Genomic DNA, 22,826 nt, shown 5'->3' on the forward strand with positions numbered 1-22,826 from the left:
AAATGTTGCAGTACTTAAGAAATCATAGGTAAAGTTTTTAAGGTTAAAATAATTAGAAAATGCGGGACCGGAGCAGTGGCGCAAGCAGTAAGGTGTCTGCCTTGCCCATGCTAGCCTAGGACGGACCTTGGTTTGATCCCCTGGTGTCCTATATGGTTCCTCTAAGCCAGGAGCGATTTCTGAGCATATAGCCAGGAGTAACCCCTGAGTGTCACCGGGTTGGCCCCCTCCAAAATCAAACAAACAAACAAACAAAAAAACAAAAAAAAAAAAAAGAAAATTTTGTGTGAGTACTGATAAAGAAATTTTATAATCCAGATGAGAAATAAAATAGGACTCTGTTTTCAAAAGCATTTGAGTTCTTTTTAAAGAAAAAGAAAAAAAAATTTTATTGTAAGAAAAGAGATATGTGGAGAGAGGAAGAAAGGAATGCAATTCAAGAGACAACATAGGCTTCTCCCTAGTAGAAAAAGGCCAAGTATTTTGAACTGAAAATAAAATTAAAAAACTTGAAAGTTAAAAGGTTTCCCTAATTTTTTGGGAAGGACTTGGTTGGTGGTTGGGTCACACCCAGAAGTGCTTTTCTTGGCTCTATACTCTGTACTCTTGAGTTTTTATAATCTGTACTCCTCTCCAGTCTTGTCCTTGGCTTAAAAGAAAGGGTGTGTGTAACAAAAAAAACTTTGTCTTTCCTTAAATTTTGCTTATATTCCTTGCTTTTAAAACAGTATTACTTGATCTACCATACCTGTGTCCCAGATCAAATCCTATTGGAGAAAGTTGTTTGTTTGTGCTGAGTAAAGGAAGGATTAATATTCAGGTAGTTGGATTGAGCAACTATCTTCATTTGTTAATATTTGTGCCTTCTTTTATTTTACACTAAGGCTCAGTTATTTTTCTTTCTTAATTCTAAAGTTCAAGCTAAGAGAAATTTTTAGTTGTTTCTAATTTTATTTTTTATTATATTTTTTATAATTTTATTGACAAACTATGAATAGTAATATAATGGGTTAAGGAAATACTTGCATTTTGATTTGTTTTACTATTTGTAGTAGATGCTTAATACTTGACAGTGAGAGGCTTAGAAATCAAAAGGACTAAAATAATTATCAATAAAATGCATTTGTTGAAACATGCTTTTACAGAACAAGTAGTAAATTAGAAACAGTCACAATATTGCGAGTGAACTTTATTCTTTTGTTGTAGAATAACAGATACCATTGGACCAACAGAAACCTCAATTGCACCAAGACAAAGACCAAAGGCCAACTCTACAGCTACTGCCCCCACTGTACTGACCATCCAGAATTCAGCAACACCTGTTAAAGTCCCTGCTCCTGGTGAATTTGATAACCATAGACCAAAAGGTAATATATCCCTCACATTTAAATTAAGCAAATCTCTTATTGCTTGATTTCTTAGGAGTATAAATTTCTAACCAGGTTGATAATGTGAAGTTGGTAATAGATCTTCAAGAATCATTTATGTTATAAGCTCAACTAATTATTTTTCTAGAGTCGTAGACAAAGGAAGCATGTAGTATAAAAATAAGTACTTGCTTCCTTAAAGTATCACTTGTAGGAATTTAAGTTTATTTTAAAACATCAAAAGTATAGAACATTTTGTATTTTTCAATTACATGAGGGGCTTCTTAGTCAGAAAGTAGCAAGGTAAACAACTAATATGCCAAGAAAAGATGAAATATTAAGTGAATAGAATTGTTAGATGAAGGAACAAGGAAGAGAGATTTGAATTATAAAGTTAAGAGGAATTGTAATAGGTCAAAAATTGTATCCCAGATAGAATCATATTGGTAGATACATGTGAGTAATATTATGCATGATACAGTTGAGAAGTCTGGAACTGATATTAGATAATAAGCTTATGTAGGGAAGAATTTTGAAAGATGAAGCATTTATTACATTGATTTGTTCAGTGTTTTAGCTGATAAATCTATATTTTGTAACTATTTGCAATAAATAATCCCTTTAGAAATATATACACATGGAAGTTTTCATATTGAAATTAGAATTGAATGGCCTGGTTAAATGATTATTGGAATGTGAAATACAGCCATTTAACAGAATTCTGAGTATGTAATAAAAGATTTTGGAAAACTCTTTTAGGCCCACTACGACCTGGAAATGGCCCTGAACTTTTACTGGGTCAGGGCCCCTCTCAGCAACCTTCCCATCAACATAGAGTACTTCAACAACTACAACAGGGAGACTGGAGATTACAGCAATTTCATCTACAGCATCCTCATCCTCACCAGCAGCAACATCAGCTACTTCAGGATGCTTATATACATCAGGTAATTAGAAAAATATTTAGGCATTATTATTTACACTAGTGTTAAAGGAAAAAGCAGAATATCAACACTGTTACCACTGTCTTTGGATTCCTCTGAATACAATCACCCAAACCAATAGCAAACCCAGTTATATAGGTAGACTTTAAAGATTTGTCATTATAGGTCACTTTTTATACCTTAATAGGTTTCTTTTATACCCTATATAAGTGAGATCATTTATTATTTGTTCTTTTCCCTTTATCACACTGATCAACATGATACTTTCCGGTCCATCCATGTAATAGTGAATTACAGGATATCATCTTTTCCTATTGCTGAGTAACATTTTGTTGTGTGTACACATATCATAATTCCATTATTTGCTCCATTTGTTTTGGGAGTATTTGAATTGTTTCCAAATCTTGACTGTGTTGACTATCACCACTTAACATAGCAGTGCAGATCTATTTTTGAATCAATGTTTTTGTGCCCTTGGGGTAGATGCCAAGAAGCATAATTATAGTTCATTTTGAATATCTATTTTATTTATTTGAACTGTATCTGTACTGTTTTCCATAGAGGTTGAACCAGTTGGTATTTCCATTAACAGTCAGTGAGAATTCCTTTCTTTATCATGTTACTTCCATTTTATTTTTACTTTTATTTTACTTTTATTTTTATTTTATTTTTATTTTTTACTTTTATTTTCCCTTTTGGAGGTGGGGTATGGGCCATTCTCACTGATGTGAGTTGATTTTTTTGATTGTCATTTTGATTTGCAGTTCCCTGATTATAAGTGGGCATTAAAATAATTTTCTTTCTTTTTTTTCTTTTCTTTTCCTTTACTTTTTTTTTTTTTTTTTTTTTTTTTGCCTGTTTTTGGCCACACCCAACAGTGCTCAGGGCCTACTTCTAACTCTGCACTCAGGGATCATTCCTGGAGGTACTCTGGGGGCCCTTTTGGGATGCCTGGGATTGAACCTGGGTTAGCTGCTTGTAAGGCAAAATGCCCTATCCACTGTGTTATTGCTCTGGTCCCATCTTTTTCTTATACTTTATTGTTCGCTTATAGCAATGCAGTAAATTTCTGTGTATTGATTTTATGCCCTATTGTCTATATAGGTTTATTATTTTTAATTTTTTTGTTTTGTTTTGTTTTTGGGGCTACACCCATTTGATGCTCAGGGGTTACTCCTGGCTAAGCGCTCAGAAATTGCCCCTGGCTTGGGGGGACCATATGGGACACCGAGGAATCGAACCGCGGTCCTTCCTTGGCTAGCGCTTGCAAGGCAGACACCTTACCTCTAGCGCCACCTCACCGGCCCCATATTGGTGGAGGCTATAGAATTTTTAATGTCTAATATGATGCTATATAGCTAGCAATTAGTTATTTTTAATTTCAATATGGAAGTGTTGTTAGGTTCATAGAGCTGTTGAATATCACTGAATATCCACTGTAGCATGGTAACATTTAACTATAAATAAATAGACATTTTGCTCCATTTCTATTTCCAAACTATTAGTAGTATAAGTATTTTATTCATTTTCTATGATATAAATTCTCTGTTGAAATGGGTTATAGCATGATGTTAGGAAGAATATATTAGTTATTTGCCCTTATGAATAGGTACCAACATTTATTATAATTATAGGTACTATATTACATTAAAATAACTAACACTATATTTGAAATGATTATTTGAGGCTTTCAGAAGTGATACTCTCAGGTTGTTTTTCCCTCTTGGTTTGGGATATGAGGGGTAGAATTTATTGGGAGTAGCATAGAAAAAACATTATATTTTGCCCTATATTTTGAGCTCATCGGAACCTACAAATTTATAGTTGTCCTATTTTTCTTTCTTAATTTAATGACTGTAACTACCAATTCTGTTATCATTTTTAGTATTTTGGGGGAGAGGATTGGAGGAATGTGCTTGAGAACTGTGCCCAGATCATTGCTTAGAATCTCACAGAGGATCATACTTTGAGGGATTGACCTGGCTTTAAAATGCAAGGCAAATGCCTGAGCCCTTGTACTATCTCTCCTGTCTATTCTGCAGTATTAATTTTATTTAATGTGTATGACTCTTATGTATTTCTCCATATAATACTACCACTGGGTGGCCAGAAGAAATCAGTTAAAGGAAACAGGAGAGTGATGATATGCTGTGATGAATCTTGGATACAAGTTTCTTTAGGAGACGTCCTCGATTGTTAACCAAATTTAGGTTGAGATTTACTTGACCCTAAGATAGATGGCTGATAATATTTTTAAAGGCTTATTTATTTACTTATTAATTGATTTTTGGGCCACACCTGGCGATGCTCAGGGAAATTGCTCCAAGCTTGGGGACCATGTGGGATGCCAGGAATCAAACCTGGACTGTCCCGGGTCAGCACATGCAAGGCAGATGCCTTACTGCTCTCTTTCTGGCCCCAGGCTGATAGTTTTTAATGAAGGCTAATAAGCATATATAAGTTAGTCACTTAGCAACTATAGATAGCAGTTTTATAATAGCATTCAGACTCAAAGCATTGTTAAATTTTAAAAGAAAGACTAACATTAAAATCATCAGTTATATTGATAATGTTTTCTTATTGTAGTATCAGCATGCAATTCAACAGCAACAGATACTTCAACAACAGTTTTTAATACATTCGCGGTATCAGTCACAGCCTTCTACATCACAGTTTCCTGCAATGGTAAGTGACAGATAATTTCTAGAGATTTCTCTCATTACAGAGTAGGAGGAATTCAAAGTATCCAGGACTTTTTTTTTTTTTAATTTAATATTTTTGCCATTGGGAACACATGTCACACTGTTCAGGCATTTCTGGGTCTGTCCTCAGAATTACTCCTGGTGGGTTCAGGGGACCATATAGCATGCCAGGGATTGAATCTCAGTTGGCTATGTTGCATGGCAAATTCCTTACTCAATGTATCATTACTCTAGGTCCTCAAACATTTTAAACATGGGGCCAGTTCACTGTCCCTCAGACCGTTGGAGGGCTGAACTATAATAAAAGCAAAAACTTTGAACAAATTCCTATGCACACTGTGTCTATCTTATTTTGAAGTTAGGAAATCAGAATGGGGTGCCAGAGAGGTGGCACTAGAGGTAAGGTGTCTGCCTTGCAAGCGCTAGCCAAGGAAGGACTGTGGTTCGATCCCCTGGTGTCCCATATGGTCACCCCCAAGCCAGGGGAGATTTCTGAGTGCTTAGCCAGGAGTAACCCTGAGCATCAAATGGGTGTGGCCCCAAAAAACAGAACAAAACAAAAAAAAATCAGAATGGGAACAAATACGTGGTTCATGGGCCATAGTTTGAGGACCAATGCTAGACCATGACATTCTATTTATACATATTTATTATTATTACTATATTTGTTTTTTGGCCACTGTTGTTAGTACTCAGGTTACTTTGACTCTGCCCATGAATACTCCTGCAGGTGCTTGGAGGACCATATGCAATGTTAAGGATTGAACCAGGACTGGCTTCATTCATGTTGTTTTAACTCCTTAACCCCTATACTGTCACTTAGTCCATAACTTACAACATTTTTTTTCGTTTGCTTGTTTGTTTTTGGGCCACACCCAGTGACACTCAGGGATTACTCCTGGCTATGCACTCAGAAATCACTCCTGGCTTGGGGGACCATACAAGACACCGGGGGATCGAATTACAGTCAGTCTTGGACTAGTACGGGCAAGGCAGATGCCTCACTGCTTATGCCACTGCTCTGGCTCGAACTTACACATTTTTAATTCAAAATCAATTATAGTTAACTTTTTTCTTTTGTCCTCTTGCTCCTTCTTTTGTTGTTATTCCCGATAGTGATGCCGTTGAATGATTGGGTTTAATTATGTACATGCCATACAATGTTGTTTATACATTTTTAGCTGTGATGCTTGTTGGAGGTGACCCATCAAATGTTGGCTCCCACACACCAGTATTCACTGGGATTTACACAGCTCTACTTGTGGTACTTGTACATGTACTTGCTGTGGAGGATCACTCAGGTGATGCACTCAAGTTATGGTTATGATGCCCACATATATTTTGTGCTTACTGGGGAAGAGAGAGGGAGAGAAAAGAAATGATATATTTATGTGCTTACATGTTTAGTTGCAGTTATGATGAGCACATAGCTTTTTAGTTGTGCTTACTGGGATTAAGGGGGTAGAGACTATTGGGGGGGAGAAAGAGAGAGAATTTCAGAAATGGGATTTTTTTTCTTCTAATAGTATAACATGTGATCTATTACCATTAATCCTTATTATTTCCTTTATTTAGTAAATATATTAAATAAAAAAGTAAAAATCATAGAGAAATTGCATGTGATTTAGAGAATTTTATATTTTAAATAACAACCACAATTATTGGCTATGCTTTTATCTTTTTCTTAAACTGTTTTAAAGGTTTTGGACTATAGAACTAGTTAGTATTAAGGCTAACCATTAGTTTGATCCCCAGGCTGCATATGATCCCCTATGCACTTCTCGAGTGATCTTTGAGCACAGAGCCAGGAGCAAGCCCTGAGTATTGCTGGATGTGGCCCAACCATATTCCTCCTCCCCCTACGTCACCCCATTGGTGGAACACTCTATTCCACATTGGTGCCAAATCTACTTAACTTTACATTGTCTTAGATTTATTTTATCTTGTTGTAGTGACCTAGTAGTCACCACAGAGCTTCTCCTTTGGATATAAATTATTTTTGTGCTTTCTGATTTTGTAGCCAACCTGAAAAGGAGAAAATATGCGAAATAGAGGTGATGCTGACAGATTTATAGTGGCTTTGCTTTTGTTCTCCATCAAAGCATTTCTTGTTTCAGATGCAGCAGTATCAGCAGGCTTTCATGCAACAGCAAATGCTAGCACAACATCAGCAGTCTCAACAACCGGCATCACCTGAATATCTTACCTCCCCTCAAGAGTTCTCGCCAGCTTTAGTTTCATATGCTTCATCACTTCCAGCTCAGGGAACATTACTGGACTCCTCTTATAGTGCCAATAGGCAAGTATTTTTCTAGTGAATGCAGAGGAAATTACTGGAAAGTAGATGTAATTCAATAAAAATGGAATTGCTAATTAGCTTTTGTATTTAGAGTTCATCTCTCCATGAACCCCCTTTTTCTCCTAGCAGAGATCTTTTGCTCCCTATGCACTATCACCCTTTATTTTATTTCAGTCAGTTCTTCTTACTGCTATTTGCACATAAACTTGGTAGTATTAATGCTTGGTAGTATTAAATGCTAAAAAAAAAGGCTAAAAGGACTATTGTCTTAACCTTTGTAACAAAGTTTTTGTAATACAAATAGAAACAGACCACATCAAACTGCTTCAGTATTAAAAGATCATTAAGACAAGTAATTTACTTTAAAAATATATTATTACAGTTAATTTGATGACATTTCCTAGTAAAGATTGAATAATTTGGTTCATACAGATACAAATATTTGTATCTGTTTTCTTTGTCTTCCTTCCTTCCTTCCTTCCTTCCTTCCTTCCTTCCTTCCTTCCTTCCTTCCTTCCTTCCTTCCTTCCTTCCTTCCTTCCTTCCTTCCTTCCTTCCTTCCTTCCTTCCTTCCTTCCTTCCTTCCTTCCTTCCTTCCTTCCTTCTCCCTCCCCCTTCCCTCCCTCCCTTCCTTCCCATTTACCTCTCTTCCCCTCCCCTCCTTCCTCTCCTTCTTTTCCTTCCCTCACTCTCTCCTATACTCCTGTCCTCCTGTCTTCCTATCCTCCTGTCCTCTCTCCTCCCTCCTTCTTACCTCCCATCTTTGCTTCCTTTTTTCTTTCCTTTCTGCAAGAGCTGTAGTATAGTGCGTAGAACACCTGCCCTGAACAACTACTTGGGTTTGATCATATATGGCTCTCTGAGCCTGCTAGGACTATTCCCTAAGCATAGAACTAGGAGTAAATCCTGAGCACTGCTAGTTGTGACCCAACCCTCAATTTCTTCATCCCCTTCTGCCCTTCTCCCTAATGCTTATTGGGAGCAACATAGCTGAAGAATACTGTATTTTCCTATTCAGATACATTATTTAATTTAATGGGTCTGGCTGGAGAAAGCGCTAAGAACGCTGCATGCAGGAGCCCTGGTTTCAATTCCCAGCACCACAGGTTCCCCGAACACTGCTATGTTTGGGTTACTAACTAGAAGTAAATAGATAAATATAAATAAAACTAAATACATTGGTTCATAGAGCAAATTTTTGTGGAGTAAATGAAGTACTGAAAACATGAATGCATTTTGTATTTTTACTAAAGATAGTACATTATGAAAGAATTGTGACATATATTTTTTCAAAGTTTAGATTTGACATTGGAAATATTTCAGAATTTCTTTTTCTAAGAACCAGGACTTGGGATGATACTCAGTAATGAAAGTTCCTTCTTTGAATATATGAGGCCTAGTATTGCATATATATACACACAAGTTAGAATAAATAGACTAACAACATTTACGTTTTTTAAAACTATAAACATGGACATTGTTACCATGTTACTTAATCTACCATTAAGACAAATCTGTTAACTGTTATGAATATTTACTAATATTTTAGGTAGCTGGTAGAGCTTTTAGGTTAAAAAGATTAACTGAGGAAAAAACATATCTGCAGATGACCAAGAATTAGCCATGAGAAACCTAAAGTATTTAACTTTAGTTATACACTTGTTCACTGAACTTCTCCACTTGTTAGTTAATAATGTAAACAGTTTGCTGTAGAACCATCCCAACTCAGCCTATATGTATGGGAGTGTTGGGGCAGGGAAATAAGAAGAAAGAAAGTAAAGGAGAAGGAAAAGGTGGGTGGGGAGATGGGGGAGGTTGAGAAAAATAATGCATTTAATAAACAAGTACTACAGTGCATAAAGGATCAGATGTCTCAAAACTTAGTGGTTTCCTTTTCAGCCCATACTTTTGTCTGTTGGTAATCTTTGCCTTAATAAATGATCCACATTCTAGGAATTTTTAAACTGAATTCTGGGGCACTTAAATTTCTTCAGTTCTAATTTTTACCTTTTTTCTTATATTACTGTAGGTCAGTTGCTGATAAAGAGGCAGTTACAAATATCGCAAATCAGAAGAGTATCAATAACCCACCTGATATGTCAGGGTGGAATCCTTTTGGAGAGGATAATTTCTCTAAATTAACAGAAGAGGAACTGTTGGATAGAGAATTTGACCTTCTAAGATCAAGTAAGGGACACTTGAAGGCTTATTTTGCTTCACAGTAAAATAACAACTCATAATTATTCAGCATGGCCAAAGACTGTCTTGAGGTGGTGAATAGAAAATTCTTTCTGTGCATTGAGGGGGGGGAAATCAAGCCAATTTATTTTACATTTTCTTTTGATACAATATCAAACTGTGTCGTTGCTTTAGAAATCAATTGCTTGGTAGTAGCTATTAAACCCAGGATTGCTGGTAATATGCTGATTCCTAACACTTAAATCTACCTACATAACTTTGGTTCTTAAAATTAGAAATTTCAAAATATATAAAATTAATGTTCAAATAAAAAAGGAGTCATTTATATCTTGCCTTACTACTCATTTTGCAGCTATTTTCTTGCTCAGTCAGAAGTGTTGTGGGTCTAAAATGCCCTTTGAAAGTGCCTGAAGAAAACTTGGGATACTACATTATGTTAATGTTTTGTAATGCCCTTTTAATGAGTGGTAACATAAAAGGGCTGCTTTGTTGTCCTGCTATGGTAAAAGTTAAATAAATTCTTTCCCACTTTAAATCAGATATCTCAATGTTTTTTTACTTGAAATCATTTCCTTTGAAACTGTCTCTCGCCTTCCATATTTCAGAAAAGTGTTTTTTAAAAGGTATATATGGAGTGTTTATCAGACAATGCAAAATAGGAATAATACTCATTTATAGAATATGATCATTTTCAGCTTTCTGAGACATGTATATGTGTGTTTATTATGCTTTGTGTTTTTCCTTTTTTGCATAGTAAAAGGTCTTACTAATCCCTAGTTATAATTTATTTATTTTTGATAATTGATCTCATGAGAATATTTATTAGATGAAACGTTTTGTTCTAAATTCGTATTTGTTTTTTGTTAGATTTATAAGTATTCTGAGTTAATGTAGGAATAATTGTTTGGAATATAAATCTATTATTTCTATTCATTATAAGATAATGAAAAGTTGAATTGTTTTAAGGCAGATTAAAATGAGTTCTGAGCCTTTAAAAAAGGTTTGTTAACATTGGTAAAGTCAGGGACAAAGTACAGCAGGTAGGTTGCTTACCTTGTACACAGGTTACTGTGTGATCCTAAACTATGATTCAAATACTATGATTTACTGTGATTTAAATACTATCTGGATTTGATCCCAGGCACGCATTCTGGTGGTCCCTTGAACCCCTTTAGGAATGATGCCTGAGTGTAGAGCAAGAAGTAAGAGCTGATCACCACTGAATGTCTCCTCATTCCATGTCTTCTCACCCCCATCAAACGGAAAAATAAAAAATTGATAAAATTAATTTTTGACATATTTTTATAAAAAGTATTGAAATTTTTTTTTTGAGAATTATTTTGTTGTCTCCAAAGCAACACAAAGGGAACACACGGGATGTGTGTCGAGCTTATTGACTGTTAATCAGCATTTAAAAATTATATCTTGAACACACACACACACACATATGTATATTTCAGTTGGCAAATAACCAAAGTAGAAGGGATTCATGATTAAATATGTCTTTGCAGAAGTGACATTATATCAGTGAAGAAAGTGGAAAAATAACCTGCCTTTTCCCTTAGTACTTGATAGAGTAACAGGCATTCAAATGTTTTTTTAATAAGATTAGTAAATAAATCAATGATTAATAGCACATAGTTTATAAATTTTCCTCCTTCCAATTTTTTAAATTCTATTTGATCACTTTTAACATTTCTTTTATTTAGCAAGCAGTGAGATATATAATATTTGTCTTAACCTGGTTTAAAGTCCACTGATGGATAAAAAGATTTCTAGAACTGAGTTATAGTTGAAGACTAATATTAGCAGTATAAAGAAAAAAAATGATTGGTGGTTGTTACTGTTTGGTCCTTAACTTTTTAATGAATAAATTGTTGATTTGTTGAAATATCAATCTTACTTTTCTTAGCACAGCCTTTCTTTTTTAAACTATTATAACATGTATTTTTATTTTAGCACAGGGATTTATCAATATTTTTCTAAAAGTTCTTCTAAAGTAATCGTGTTTGGTTTATGAACACATTCCAGATGGAAAATGAACATTATGTATGGCCCTTAAAAGTGAGGGCATTGCGCATGTAATGATTGTTTAAAATAATGTATTGCTGTTTGAAGCTTTTTCTTAAAACGACAAAGCTATTTTTATAAAAAGAAAAGGATATCCTATCCAGAAATATTACCAGTGTGTGTTATTCAGAGGTAGTATTTAAATCGTAATGCATTTTAAGATAGTAAAAGTCTTAGGGCTAGAGTGATAGCACTACAAGGAGAGCAAGGGCACTTGCCTTGCACACCGCCAACCCAGGTTTGATCCCTAGCACCCCATAAGGTTTCCCAAGCTCTGCAGGAGTGATTCCTGAGCATAGAGCCAGGAGTAAGTCCTGCCAGGTATGATCCAGAAACCAAAATATTTAAATAAAATAAAATAAATGTAAAGTATAGGGAGAGAACACTTTGGTATAGGCTGAGTGCATCCTCTGTATGAGGGAAGCTTGTGTTTGATTTACTCTTCTTGGTCCTGAGTACTCTTATAGTGAGCTGCTGAACTTGGGCAAGGAATAACCTTTGAGCACTACTATGTGTGGCCTCAAACCAAAAAGGCTAATATATAAAGAGCACTCCAGAACAAAAAAATTCCCTCCACATGCACCCATAAATCCATGAAAATGCTAAAATCTGGCAATTGAAACAAAAATTATTTTAGTTATACTTAAGAAAACAGCTGATTTCATATACCAGGTGATTACAGCACATAGCATATAAAATAAATTTGATTTTTATTTTGCTTTGCTTACCATGTAACTATATAATTGTTCCTGGGTGAGATTTTTTTCACCTGTTCCTGTAAGACCAAATGTTAATGAACATTAAATGATCATGAAAACATACATGGTTCAGTGATATTTTTAAGTTTGTATTTTTCTGCCTTTTTTTTTTTTTAACCAAATAGCCAGATTAGTATGTAAACTTTCAGAGATTGAACTGTAATATTATTTAACGTATTATTAACATCAGTGAGAGTACAAGCATTTATTTTGGAAATTTTTAAAATTGCATTTGCTCAAGTAGCAAAGCTATATATGATAATTAAAAATAATAGTAAATGAAATATTTTTATTCTTGATGTATTTGTTTGTTTTTGGTTTTTGGTTTTGGGGCCACACTGGAGGCACTTAGGGGTTACTTCTGCCTCTGCATTCAGAAATCACTTTGGGCAGGCTCGGGCGACCATATAGGATGTCAGGGATTGAACTCAGGGTCGGCTTTGTGCAAGGCAAATTCTCTACTCGCTGTGCTATCACTTTGGAATGGTTCCTGTTTAAAATTGCGTCAGAATAAATGAAAGCAGAAATAGAAAACCTTAAAGACTGAGTCTCAGCTTTGCAAAGTGTATTGCATATAATTTTTTTCACTATTGAAACCACAGAATAAAACTGATACAAATGTTTTTATATGTAATACGCTATAAAACATTAGGTCTTACTGTTTTAAGTTAATTCAGATCTGTTTTCAGTACAGAATAACAACTTTTCAAGTATATTAGAACAGATTTCAGAAATAGCCAGTGAATACATTTTGATACTTGATCAATTTATTTGCTAAAATCTTTTATATAAATTGCTGAGTTTTAATTTTTCAGTAGGTTAATTTTCTGATGCTATAGAATATATATACTATACTAAATTCTATACTTTGTATTTAGCATTAATTAAAATTTTTGAACAAACATGGTCTATTACCAACATGATTGGGGGGATGACAAGATAAGGTAAGTATTTTATTGGACATATGAAGCTCAAGTTTTGTGTTAAGGAAAAAAAGAAATGTTTCAAAATGGAGCTCAGTATATTTAAGAATTTATATTTGAAAATGGAACTAAATAGATTTTAGGCTGTATGTTTGAAAAATAGCTCTATATGCTATTTAATTTGAATTCATGGGCATTTCAAATATCTAAGATTACTATTTATATTGTATTTTATACTCCAGTATACAGATAACTTTATGAACTTTATACACTTTATTATACATTTACAATTGTTTTACAGGATTTATACACCATATGTTGGAATTCAAAACCTTAGTAGTGACTGCTTTTCTGACTAGTGAACCATTTACAGTACATAAACATTTTGTAAAGTTTGATCCCATATTAAATATATATTCTATTCAGTTAAAGTGATTCATCTACTACAGACCACGGACAGCATATATAGGAATCTTGGTGACTATGGTTGAAGAATTCTCCTTTAGGCTAATTACCTACCTACTCAACCTAAATAAGGAATAATATCTGGTTTATAGTTAGACCTTTCTTTAAGTTTGATTGTGACTTCCTACCACAAAGACCCTTAGTTGCATAACTTATCCTGCAACCCTATTTTTTCAGAAAGATGTTACTAAACTATTTTTCTTCAATAGGTATAAAAGAAAGAAAAGTTGTGTCAAGACCTTCTATTGACTTCCTTTATTAAATGTATAGTCAGAATCCTAATTCTGAAAAATAATACCTAAAATAAAATACATCTTCATTGTTATCCATTGAATTCTTAGATTTAAAAAGTTTTGTTTGCTTAAATTTTATTTGCATATAAATTGCCAGATTTTGTTAAGTACGCCAATAAAATTTTAAGTAAAATTTTATGCAGACATGTTGAATTACTGTACTTTTTAGCATAAAAGACACTGGATTCATTATCATAAAGTGATAAGGTTTTCTTTGATTAGTTAGTAACAACAATAATAGAGTATTTTTAGGGTCTTGTAGACTCCACAGATGTGCTTTCTCAAGAGTGTGATCCCTGAATTACATCACCAAGGACCTTGTCCTTATATAAAGTCTTAGGGTTCATCTCATACCTATCCTTAATCAAAATATGCATTATAACAAACTTGCAGGTGATTGGAATGTTAATTTTGTTAATGTTAATTTTGAAAAACATTTACTGAAGTTGTTGCTTTAAATTGGGGCTTTTGATTCATTCTGATTGTTAAAGGATTATTTTTGTGAAAAATGAACTCTGACTATATTTAAATGTTGCCTTTCCACCCTGCAATTCTTTAGAATTCAAATTGAAACCCATTGAATTCCTTAAACATGAGTGATCTAGGAATGGTTGAAATATCTGGAGAGGCAGAATGGATCCTGAAAATTAAAGTTTGCTTGCTGAATTAGAGGATAGGAGAGGCATCTTATAAAAATCAAGAACTCATTGGCAGTATATTATATGCAGAGTTTAAGAACAGAAGAAAATGATCTCTGCTAGAAATTAAGTATATTTTAGATCTTCAAACATAACCAAGTCTACCTACTCTTGACTGAGTCTTTGCTCTTTGTTTTCTTTGGCTTAGTTCTTTCGCATGTAGCTCTTCTACCTCGTCTTTCAACTCTCTCTCACTTGGATCACTCTATTATTGTAATTTTTTCCTCTCTTAATTTCTTTTAGCCTGTACTGCACTTTTCTCCATACATCTTTTTAACATACAATACACATTTTTTGTTACTATTCAGTTTTTCATGCTATCGCATCATCTACAAGAGTAGCTGTCTTCAAGTCTTCATTTTGTTTGATGTTGTATGCTAGTTGTGTTGTATAGTATCTGTACATATCAGATGCTCAAATACTTTTTTGGATCAATAAGCTATTATTAAGTCATAGTTTGTTAAAGAGACCTTTATATCTTTGTAGCTGTGCATATGGATGGTTTATTAATTAGAAGTAACAAATTAATTACTGAAAGCATATTATTGTAGTTACATTTTTAGGTATTGCTTTTATTCTACAAGTTACATAAAATGTTTATCATTATTTTATGAATGGACACTTACTATCTTTTTTTTATATGTACTTTTGGAAAAAATCTAAGCATGTCTGTTAAGTATGTTTAAATTGAATATGTTTTAGCTTAATACTTAAATAGACCATACCAGGCTACTAATTCACTTAATATATTAAATAAACCTGGTATGGAGAGTATTTAGTTAGCTTGTCTGTGTAGCAGTAAATTCGTATTAAGCTAACTTGGAATACCCACAATATTTAAATAAATGAACTCTGAATCCACTATTTTTCAAAAAAGGTGGTTTGTGTACTTTTCATTTTTATTTGTGCTGTTTATCATTTAAAAAATTCAACAACCATTTTGTTTTTATTTTATTTTTTTTTTGTTTTGTTTCATCTTATTTTTGCAGACAGACTGGAGGAGAGAGCACCCTCAGATAAGAATGTAAACCCACTTTCTGCTCCACATAACCATCCTCCAGAAGATCCTTTTGGTTCTGTTCCTTTCATTTCTCACTCAGGCAAGTTACATGTGTAACATCACAATTATAAAAAATACATATAAAAACAACAGCATATTCATTCCTCACTGCAACCTCTATATTAAGAGAATGTCAAAGTAAGTGTTAGTTACAAAGAATAGAATAGACATTTTAGTTGTAGTCATTCTTTATTATGTCATTCTTTCTGTTGGTCATTCAGTTTGCCTTTTGCCAAATAGAAGTGTTGATTTATAGAAAGAGAATAACCCTTCATCTTTAGTATTTAATACTATCGAAAAATATCCATGTGTGAGTCTTTTGTTTTATATACTTAGAATACATTTAAAGATATTTTTGTAGTGTTTGCATAAATAAACCCTTATTTTTCAGATTTATACATTTGTTTATAGTTATAATTAAAAAGCATTAATGGTTCTGGGTTTAATCCCTGGCTACTAATGATGATGATTTTGTATTTGTCACATTTTATGTGTTGGCTTTTTGATTTGTTCTGGGCTCACTCCTTGCTCTGTTCAGAGATCATTACTACTAGGGCTCAGGGGATTATGTTCATGCCAAGAATTGAACTTGGGCTGACTGTGTGCAAAGCAAGTGTCTTACCCACCACACTCTCCAGTCCTGTCTATTCTTTTCTTCTTATGTTAATGCTTTTGACTGCCACCCCCAGAAGTTACTGTCAACTATCTTAAAATATTTTAATAATATTTTAGGTACCTGATTAAGTACTGAAGATAGTACAATGGAATAGGATCTACTTTGGTATAAATTCATGTGCTTGGATTTTGGTATAAATGGTTACTGTCAACTATCTTAAAATATTTTAATAATATTTTAGGTACCTGATTAAGTACTGAAGATAGTACAATGGAATAGGATCTACTTTGGTATAAATTCATGTGCTTGGATTTTGGTATAAATGGATTTGTATATATGTTTATGGTGGGAAAAAGTTTCTTTTATCTTAGTAAGGGAATTCAGAAGAAATCATGCTTTCTTAGAAAAGGTTCTCTAGCTTGTTTATATACCTATATAAATTAATTTTAGAGAATCTATTTGTACTACAATTCTCCCCCCATTTTTACTCAGGGATTACTCCTAGCTCTGAGCTCAGGGGTCATTCCTGGGAATGCTTGGGGACTATTAGGGATAATGGGGATTGGCCTGCCAGGCAAATGTCCTGTCTGTTGTACTATAGCTCTGGTTCCCTACAATCCCCCTTTTAGGAAAAAATTTTACTCAATGCCTTCCTGGAAATCCACTTTCTTGAAGCAAACAAATAGAAAGTACTCCCTCTTGGACTTAAGGCTATTATTCCCTGCACTCTTTCCTTACTCCAGTCACCCAAATTACTCTGAAAATACTTCAAATGTCTACTTACAGCGTGAATTAACTATAACATATTTATATAGCATACAACAGTATTAATGAGCACTATACAAGAACAAAAGATGAATTGTACACACTACTATATCAAAGAAGCCATACAGAGCTAAATATTCTTATATATCTCTGAAATTTGAAAAACAAATGTTCGATGGATGCCCTCCCCCGGGTGGTAAGACAGTATGAACTTTGCAGGCAAATTACAAGGTTACATTACCATTGACAGTGGAAAATTTACATTGAAACAAAGGAAAAGCTTATAATGGTAAAAGCTCAAATAAGAAATGAATTTTTTTTAGTACTAAGGCAGTATTACTGAGGCAGTGCTACAGCTTAAGATAAAGATTTAGTTAGCTAGAACTAGTGTTTCTCAGTGCTTTTATATTATATGTTTTACTTTCTGCTATTGACTGAAGTGTGTAATTTCTGCCAATTTTTGCTGTAATTCTTCAGATTGTCTTTTAATGAGACATTGATTCATTAACTGGAGAAGACAGTTTCTTATACATTTTTAATCAACATTGCCCCCTATATACAACTAGTACCCTAAATTATGAAGTGTTCATAAAAATGTATATCTCAAAATGGTTTTTGTAAGCTCTCAGAAGAAGCAGTATTTGTTGCAGAAAGCAGCCAGTAATAGCTGTTTTTTACACTCTAGAAGTTGCATAAATCTTTCAAGGTTTGCTTATATCTATGTAATTTCTCTGCTATTTAATAGCTTCAAGAAGCATCCTGGGGAAATGAATAGTAGAGTAAGGAACTAGTCTTATTTATGTCTTTTCCCTGAGTATCTTTTTTTAGTAGCCCTAGGATTGTTGCTACTATTACTTTGTTTTTCCTTTTTAGATAGTAAACTTATTAAAGATTGAAAGGGAGAAATTTTTTTTATTTTTTTGGGCCACACCCAGTGGCTCAGGGGTTACTTCTGGCTTGGGGGACCATATGGGATGCTGGGGGATCAAACTGCGGTCCATCCTAGATTAGTGCATGCAAGGCAAATGCCCTACTGCTTGCACCACCGTTTTGGACCCTGAATTAGCTATGTTTGAATATTGACTTGTAGCCACACTATTAGCTAAATGATATTCACTGGATGTATAGAAAAATTACTTCTTTAAGCATTTTTATTTTAGATTAGGATAGTGACCTTAAAACTGTTTTTAGATTTAAATGCTACTTTTTAAAAAAATATTTTCAGATTAATATTGAAAATGAACATTGGAATCATTTGGTTATGGAAAGTTGACTACATAGAATAAAAGAATGGAGTGGTTATAGGAGATATGTTCTTCCAAGGAGAGAAGAAAAGGTGATCATTTGTTACATTCTCATTTTAACTTAAGCTTATAGTTCTTAAATCTATAATCAAAATAAAAACCTGAGAAATGACTTCTTGCCACTGACCTATTCATTATAAAACTTAGAAATACTTGTGCATATGTAATTTTTACATAAAAACTTGGGTTCCCATTTATTTTCTTCTAATAGTAAATAGTTGATCTAGTGAAACAAAAGTTAAATGCTCTATCAGCTTTAGGAAGAAATTGGAAAAAGAAAAAAATTCTAAGCAATGAAGATAAATTACATCTAAGAGTTGTATGAACAACAAAATTACACCAATATTACACCAAACATGATAGTTATATCTAAAATAATTTTCTTATTGTAAGATATTTCAAAGAATGTTAACTTTTTAAATAATGATATGCACATTCATTACCACGAAAGTGCTTGAGCTACTCTACCACTATTCTGCTTCTATTTTCCCGCACATTCTCCTGACTGCTTGTTCTTCATTTAGTTGTGCAAATTAAAACTAAGGGTTTGTCATATTTTGATACAGGCTATTTCTCTTCTCTGCTTTGTTGCTCTATATACCACAGATCAGTAAGATAACCTTCTATTTGGTCTTTTCCTTCTCCTTTATTTTACTTAATTTGATTACCATCAGTTCCCCCCATTCTACCTCAGTTACAACAAACTGTAAGATTTCTTCTTTTTCAAATATTTTAATACAACTTCTTTACTATTGTACTTAGCACTGCAATGCACATTAAGTTTTTTTTTTGTTTTTTTTTTTTTTTTTTTGGTGCCCTCTCTGAGGTACTAGAACATTATTTTTTTGAATTGATACTTTTGGTCTTAGAATAGATATATATTGCTATACTGCTTTCCATAGATACTGGGCTAGATGATATTCTCTTCAACAGAGAAAGCTATATATTTTATTTTAGTTTTAGAAAAATTAAGTTGTAACACACACACACATATTTTATTTTTTGGTGTTTGGTTTTTGGGTCATACCCAGCAGTGCCCAGGGCTTACTCCTGGCTCCAGGCTCAGAAATCTCATCCCTGGCAGGCACAGGGGACCAAGTGGGATGCCGGGATTCGAACCACCGTCCTTCTGCATGAAAGGCAAACGCCTTACCTCCAAGCTATCTCTCCGGCTCCAAGTTGTAACATATTAAGCTTGTCAACATTTATATTAATTTGAAATCTTTGAGACTAAGGCATTCTATTTTTTAAAGAGATAAACAGCAAAGTTGGGATAATTTCATGTTTCACAGTATTTTAATGGACAGAATTGTTTGAATAATATATCTTATAAAAATCTTAACTGGTTCACAAAACAAATAATGATAATTAGGAAATTAACACAGAATGGTAAATAAATTTCTCCATAAATGCCAGTGCTTTTACTAGTAATTTAAAATTTTTTCTGAAAAACTAAAATTCTTAGTAGGATTAAGTGTACTGAAAATCAGTAGGGGTAAATAGAATATATAAAATGATACATTACAATTCACACTACTGTTTTATAAACAAAAGCCATGTACCTGATGCTCAGGACATAATCAGCTAGGTTTTTCTTTACTATATGTGACTTCACTTACAAATTACTTAATCTCTCTCATTTGTACCTCTTTTGTCCAATCATTAGATACTGAAGATTGAAGGTCATAATTTAAAATACTTTATAGCAGGTACCTATAATTTTGTTATTGGTAGTGCCTGAAAAATATTTAACTTCTCCAGTATGTAATTAATTTATAAATTACTGACTTTTTTGGTTGAGTTGGAGTTACAAGAAGTCAGAATTGCTTATGTTCAATTCTACTTTTCTCTAAAAATGCAATCTTAGATGATTGTTTTCCATTCCAAACTTAATACTGTACACATGTTAATTTTTTAATCATGAGCAAGCACTGGAAACTTACGTAACATTATAATGTAATATTCTCTAAAAAAGGAAGTAACATATAATTTAAAAACAGGAAAAATTTATGATTTCCCTATAGTTACTATATACTTATATATATTGATGTAAATTTTCTCATCTAGAGCTGCAATTTTCCCTTCACTTTTTATTTCAGCAAAATCCCCCAAATCACAAACTTGAATCCAGAGCCTCCATTTCTCTCTAGCGTTAAGATTACCTTTTAACATAGTTGTTCTCCAAAATTTTATAGTCAATGTAGTGCCTTAAGCTATAATAAATGTTCTTACTAGGGTCCCAGCTGTAGGACTGTAACATTTCTTTTACTTGGAAATTTTATTTGATTTCAAAAGAAAAATGTACTCTATTTTTGAATTATCTATGGCTTTGATCCATGGTTTGGGGCCTTACGTTATAATGTTTAGCAGTTAATAAGAGGATTTAAGTAGGGAACGAGTAATAGCTCAATTTGTTTGATTGCCAACAGTATATTCTTTCTAATGGTGAAGCAGAAAGAAGCTTCTTGGTTATCGAGCTAATTTGTAGTATTAGAGAGTTGATACTTAACAACTTCCAACTTTTCTCAAGTTGATTACCAATTGAATTTAGTTTTATATCACATTTTTGATGGTTGTGTGCAGCAAAAGTTATCACAGGGGTTAAAGTGCTATATTAGCATATAATTGGCCCTAGTTTTTTTGGGGGGGAGGGGCGTTCAGGGGTTACCCCTGGCTCCACGCTCAGAAATCACTCCTGGCATGCTCAGGGGACCATATAGGATGCTGGAATTCGAACCAATGACCTTTCTGCATGAAAGGCAAATGCCTTACCTCCATGCTATCTCTCTGGCCCCAATTGACCCTACTTTTATCTTCATATCACATATAGTCCCTCAAGCACTGCAAGGATTGATTTCTGAGCACAGAATCAGGAGTCAGGTCTGCAAGCAGCTGGTCATGGCCCAAATCCCCATACTTCCACACAAAAGTCTCCACAGTCCATCAGCAGCTCAATAATGCTGCAGTCAGTAGTATTTTAAAGTTCATTTTTAATTTCTCTGGTACTTACTTTAAAATATTTTTGGTAAAATACTTATAAAACATTAATTTTACCAATCTTGTCAATACTGGTTGTTTTCAGTCTTTTTAGTACATGTCATTCGCACTGGTAGGAGGTGATATCTTACTGCCATTTTGATTAGATTTTCCTTAAAGTGATATTGAACACTTCCATATGTTTGCTGACTGCATCCTTTTTTATGGGTACCTCTTCTTCATGGATACTTCTTCTTTGTTCATTATTATCTTCATTCATGAGTTTGGTGGGCTTTTTCATTTTGTCTCATTTATGCTTTGAGGATGCATCTTCGTAGTTGTTGTCAAGCTCTTAAAAATTAGGGTGAATGTTGCTCCTTTTTTTCCCCAACTGATCCTCTGACAATGATAGCTATTTCATGTGAGGTGAGATGGTAGAACTTATGCTTGGCTTATGTGGGCACTGTGTGTTCAGGGTGTGAGCTGGAACTATGGGTGCAGAATTAGGTCTGGAGTTAGGCCTGCAGAGATGACACAGGTCAGCCATGGAGGTTGCTGGAACTCAGTTGGAAGGGATGTGAATCGTCTTTCTGTCTAAAAAGGTCTTGTAGGTTCAGCTTCCGTATCAAATGAATGAGGAGACAGAATCTGGGATCTGGATGTAGGCTTGCAGAGAGGGTAGAAGCTAAGTGTCATTACATTCAATTTTCACATTATTTTACTATATTACCTAAATTATTATAAAATTACAGAATTAATCTACTAATCGTGGGGGCTGGCTTGATAAAATTGCTGGGAAATGATGACAGGCAGCAGCATGCTTACCAATTCAGAATGAATGCCCTATTCATTTTACTTCAAAAGATGAAACATCAGAAATTGCTGATGTTATATATGTTGCATTACATTGCCTACCTACTTTATTTATATATGGTTACAATAGCAATATCAAGCCATTCATCTTCTTTGAGCTGATAGAGAAGTAATGAACATCCAAACAAAAATTAGTTGATACTTTCTCATCTTTGTAATCTGAAAGAATTTACTATCAGAATATTTTTGGGTAATCTAATCTCTTCCCCCTTCCCTTCACATCCTCCCATTTGAAATTAAAAAGGTTTTATGTTACTAAAATCTCAAAAAATATGGGGATTAGAATTTTAAGGTACATAGTGACAATGAATCAGAGCATTCCCACCACCAGTGTTGTCCTCCCTCCACCCTGTTCCCAGCATGCATCCCATATCTCCCTCCTTTACCTCCCAGTATACTAGTGTAACTGGACTCCACTTGTACAGCCTATTGTGGATTGGGTATAGGTTCTTTGGGTTTGATATTCAGGTCTGATCATTTTTTTTGATCATTTTTTATTTCCACTAAATGTTCA

The 22,826-nt window shown here is 33.8% G+C and overlaps 1 protein-coding gene across 1 annotated transcript in view; it reads left to right on the forward strand.

The window, feature by feature from the left end:
• BMP2K (BMP2 inducible kinase) overlaps positions 1–22,826 on the forward strand; it is a 108,621-nt gene that overhangs the window by 74,317 nt on the left and 11,478 nt on the right. Inside the window, exons 10-15 of the mRNA XM_049790307.1 lie at positions 1,207–1,367; positions 2,127–2,314; positions 4,898–4,996; positions 7,131–7,312; positions 9,342–9,499; positions 15,708–15,818. Of these exons, the coding sequence (XP_049646264.1) occupies positions 1,207–1,367; positions 2,127–2,314; positions 4,898–4,996; positions 7,131–7,312; positions 9,342–9,499; positions 15,708–15,818 (899 nt within the window). The remainder of the gene's footprint in view (positions 1–1,206; positions 1,368–2,126; positions 2,315–4,897; positions 4,997–7,130; positions 7,313–9,341; positions 9,500–15,707; positions 15,819–22,826) is intronic.

The sequence above is a fragment of the Suncus etruscus genome, chromosome 16 (genome assembly GCF_024139225.1).
Source record: "Suncus etruscus isolate mSunEtr1 chromosome 16, mSunEtr1.pri.cur, whole genome shotgun sequence".
NCBI classification, from domain to species: Eukaryota; Metazoa; Chordata; class Mammalia; order Eulipotyphla; family Soricidae; genus Suncus; species Suncus etruscus.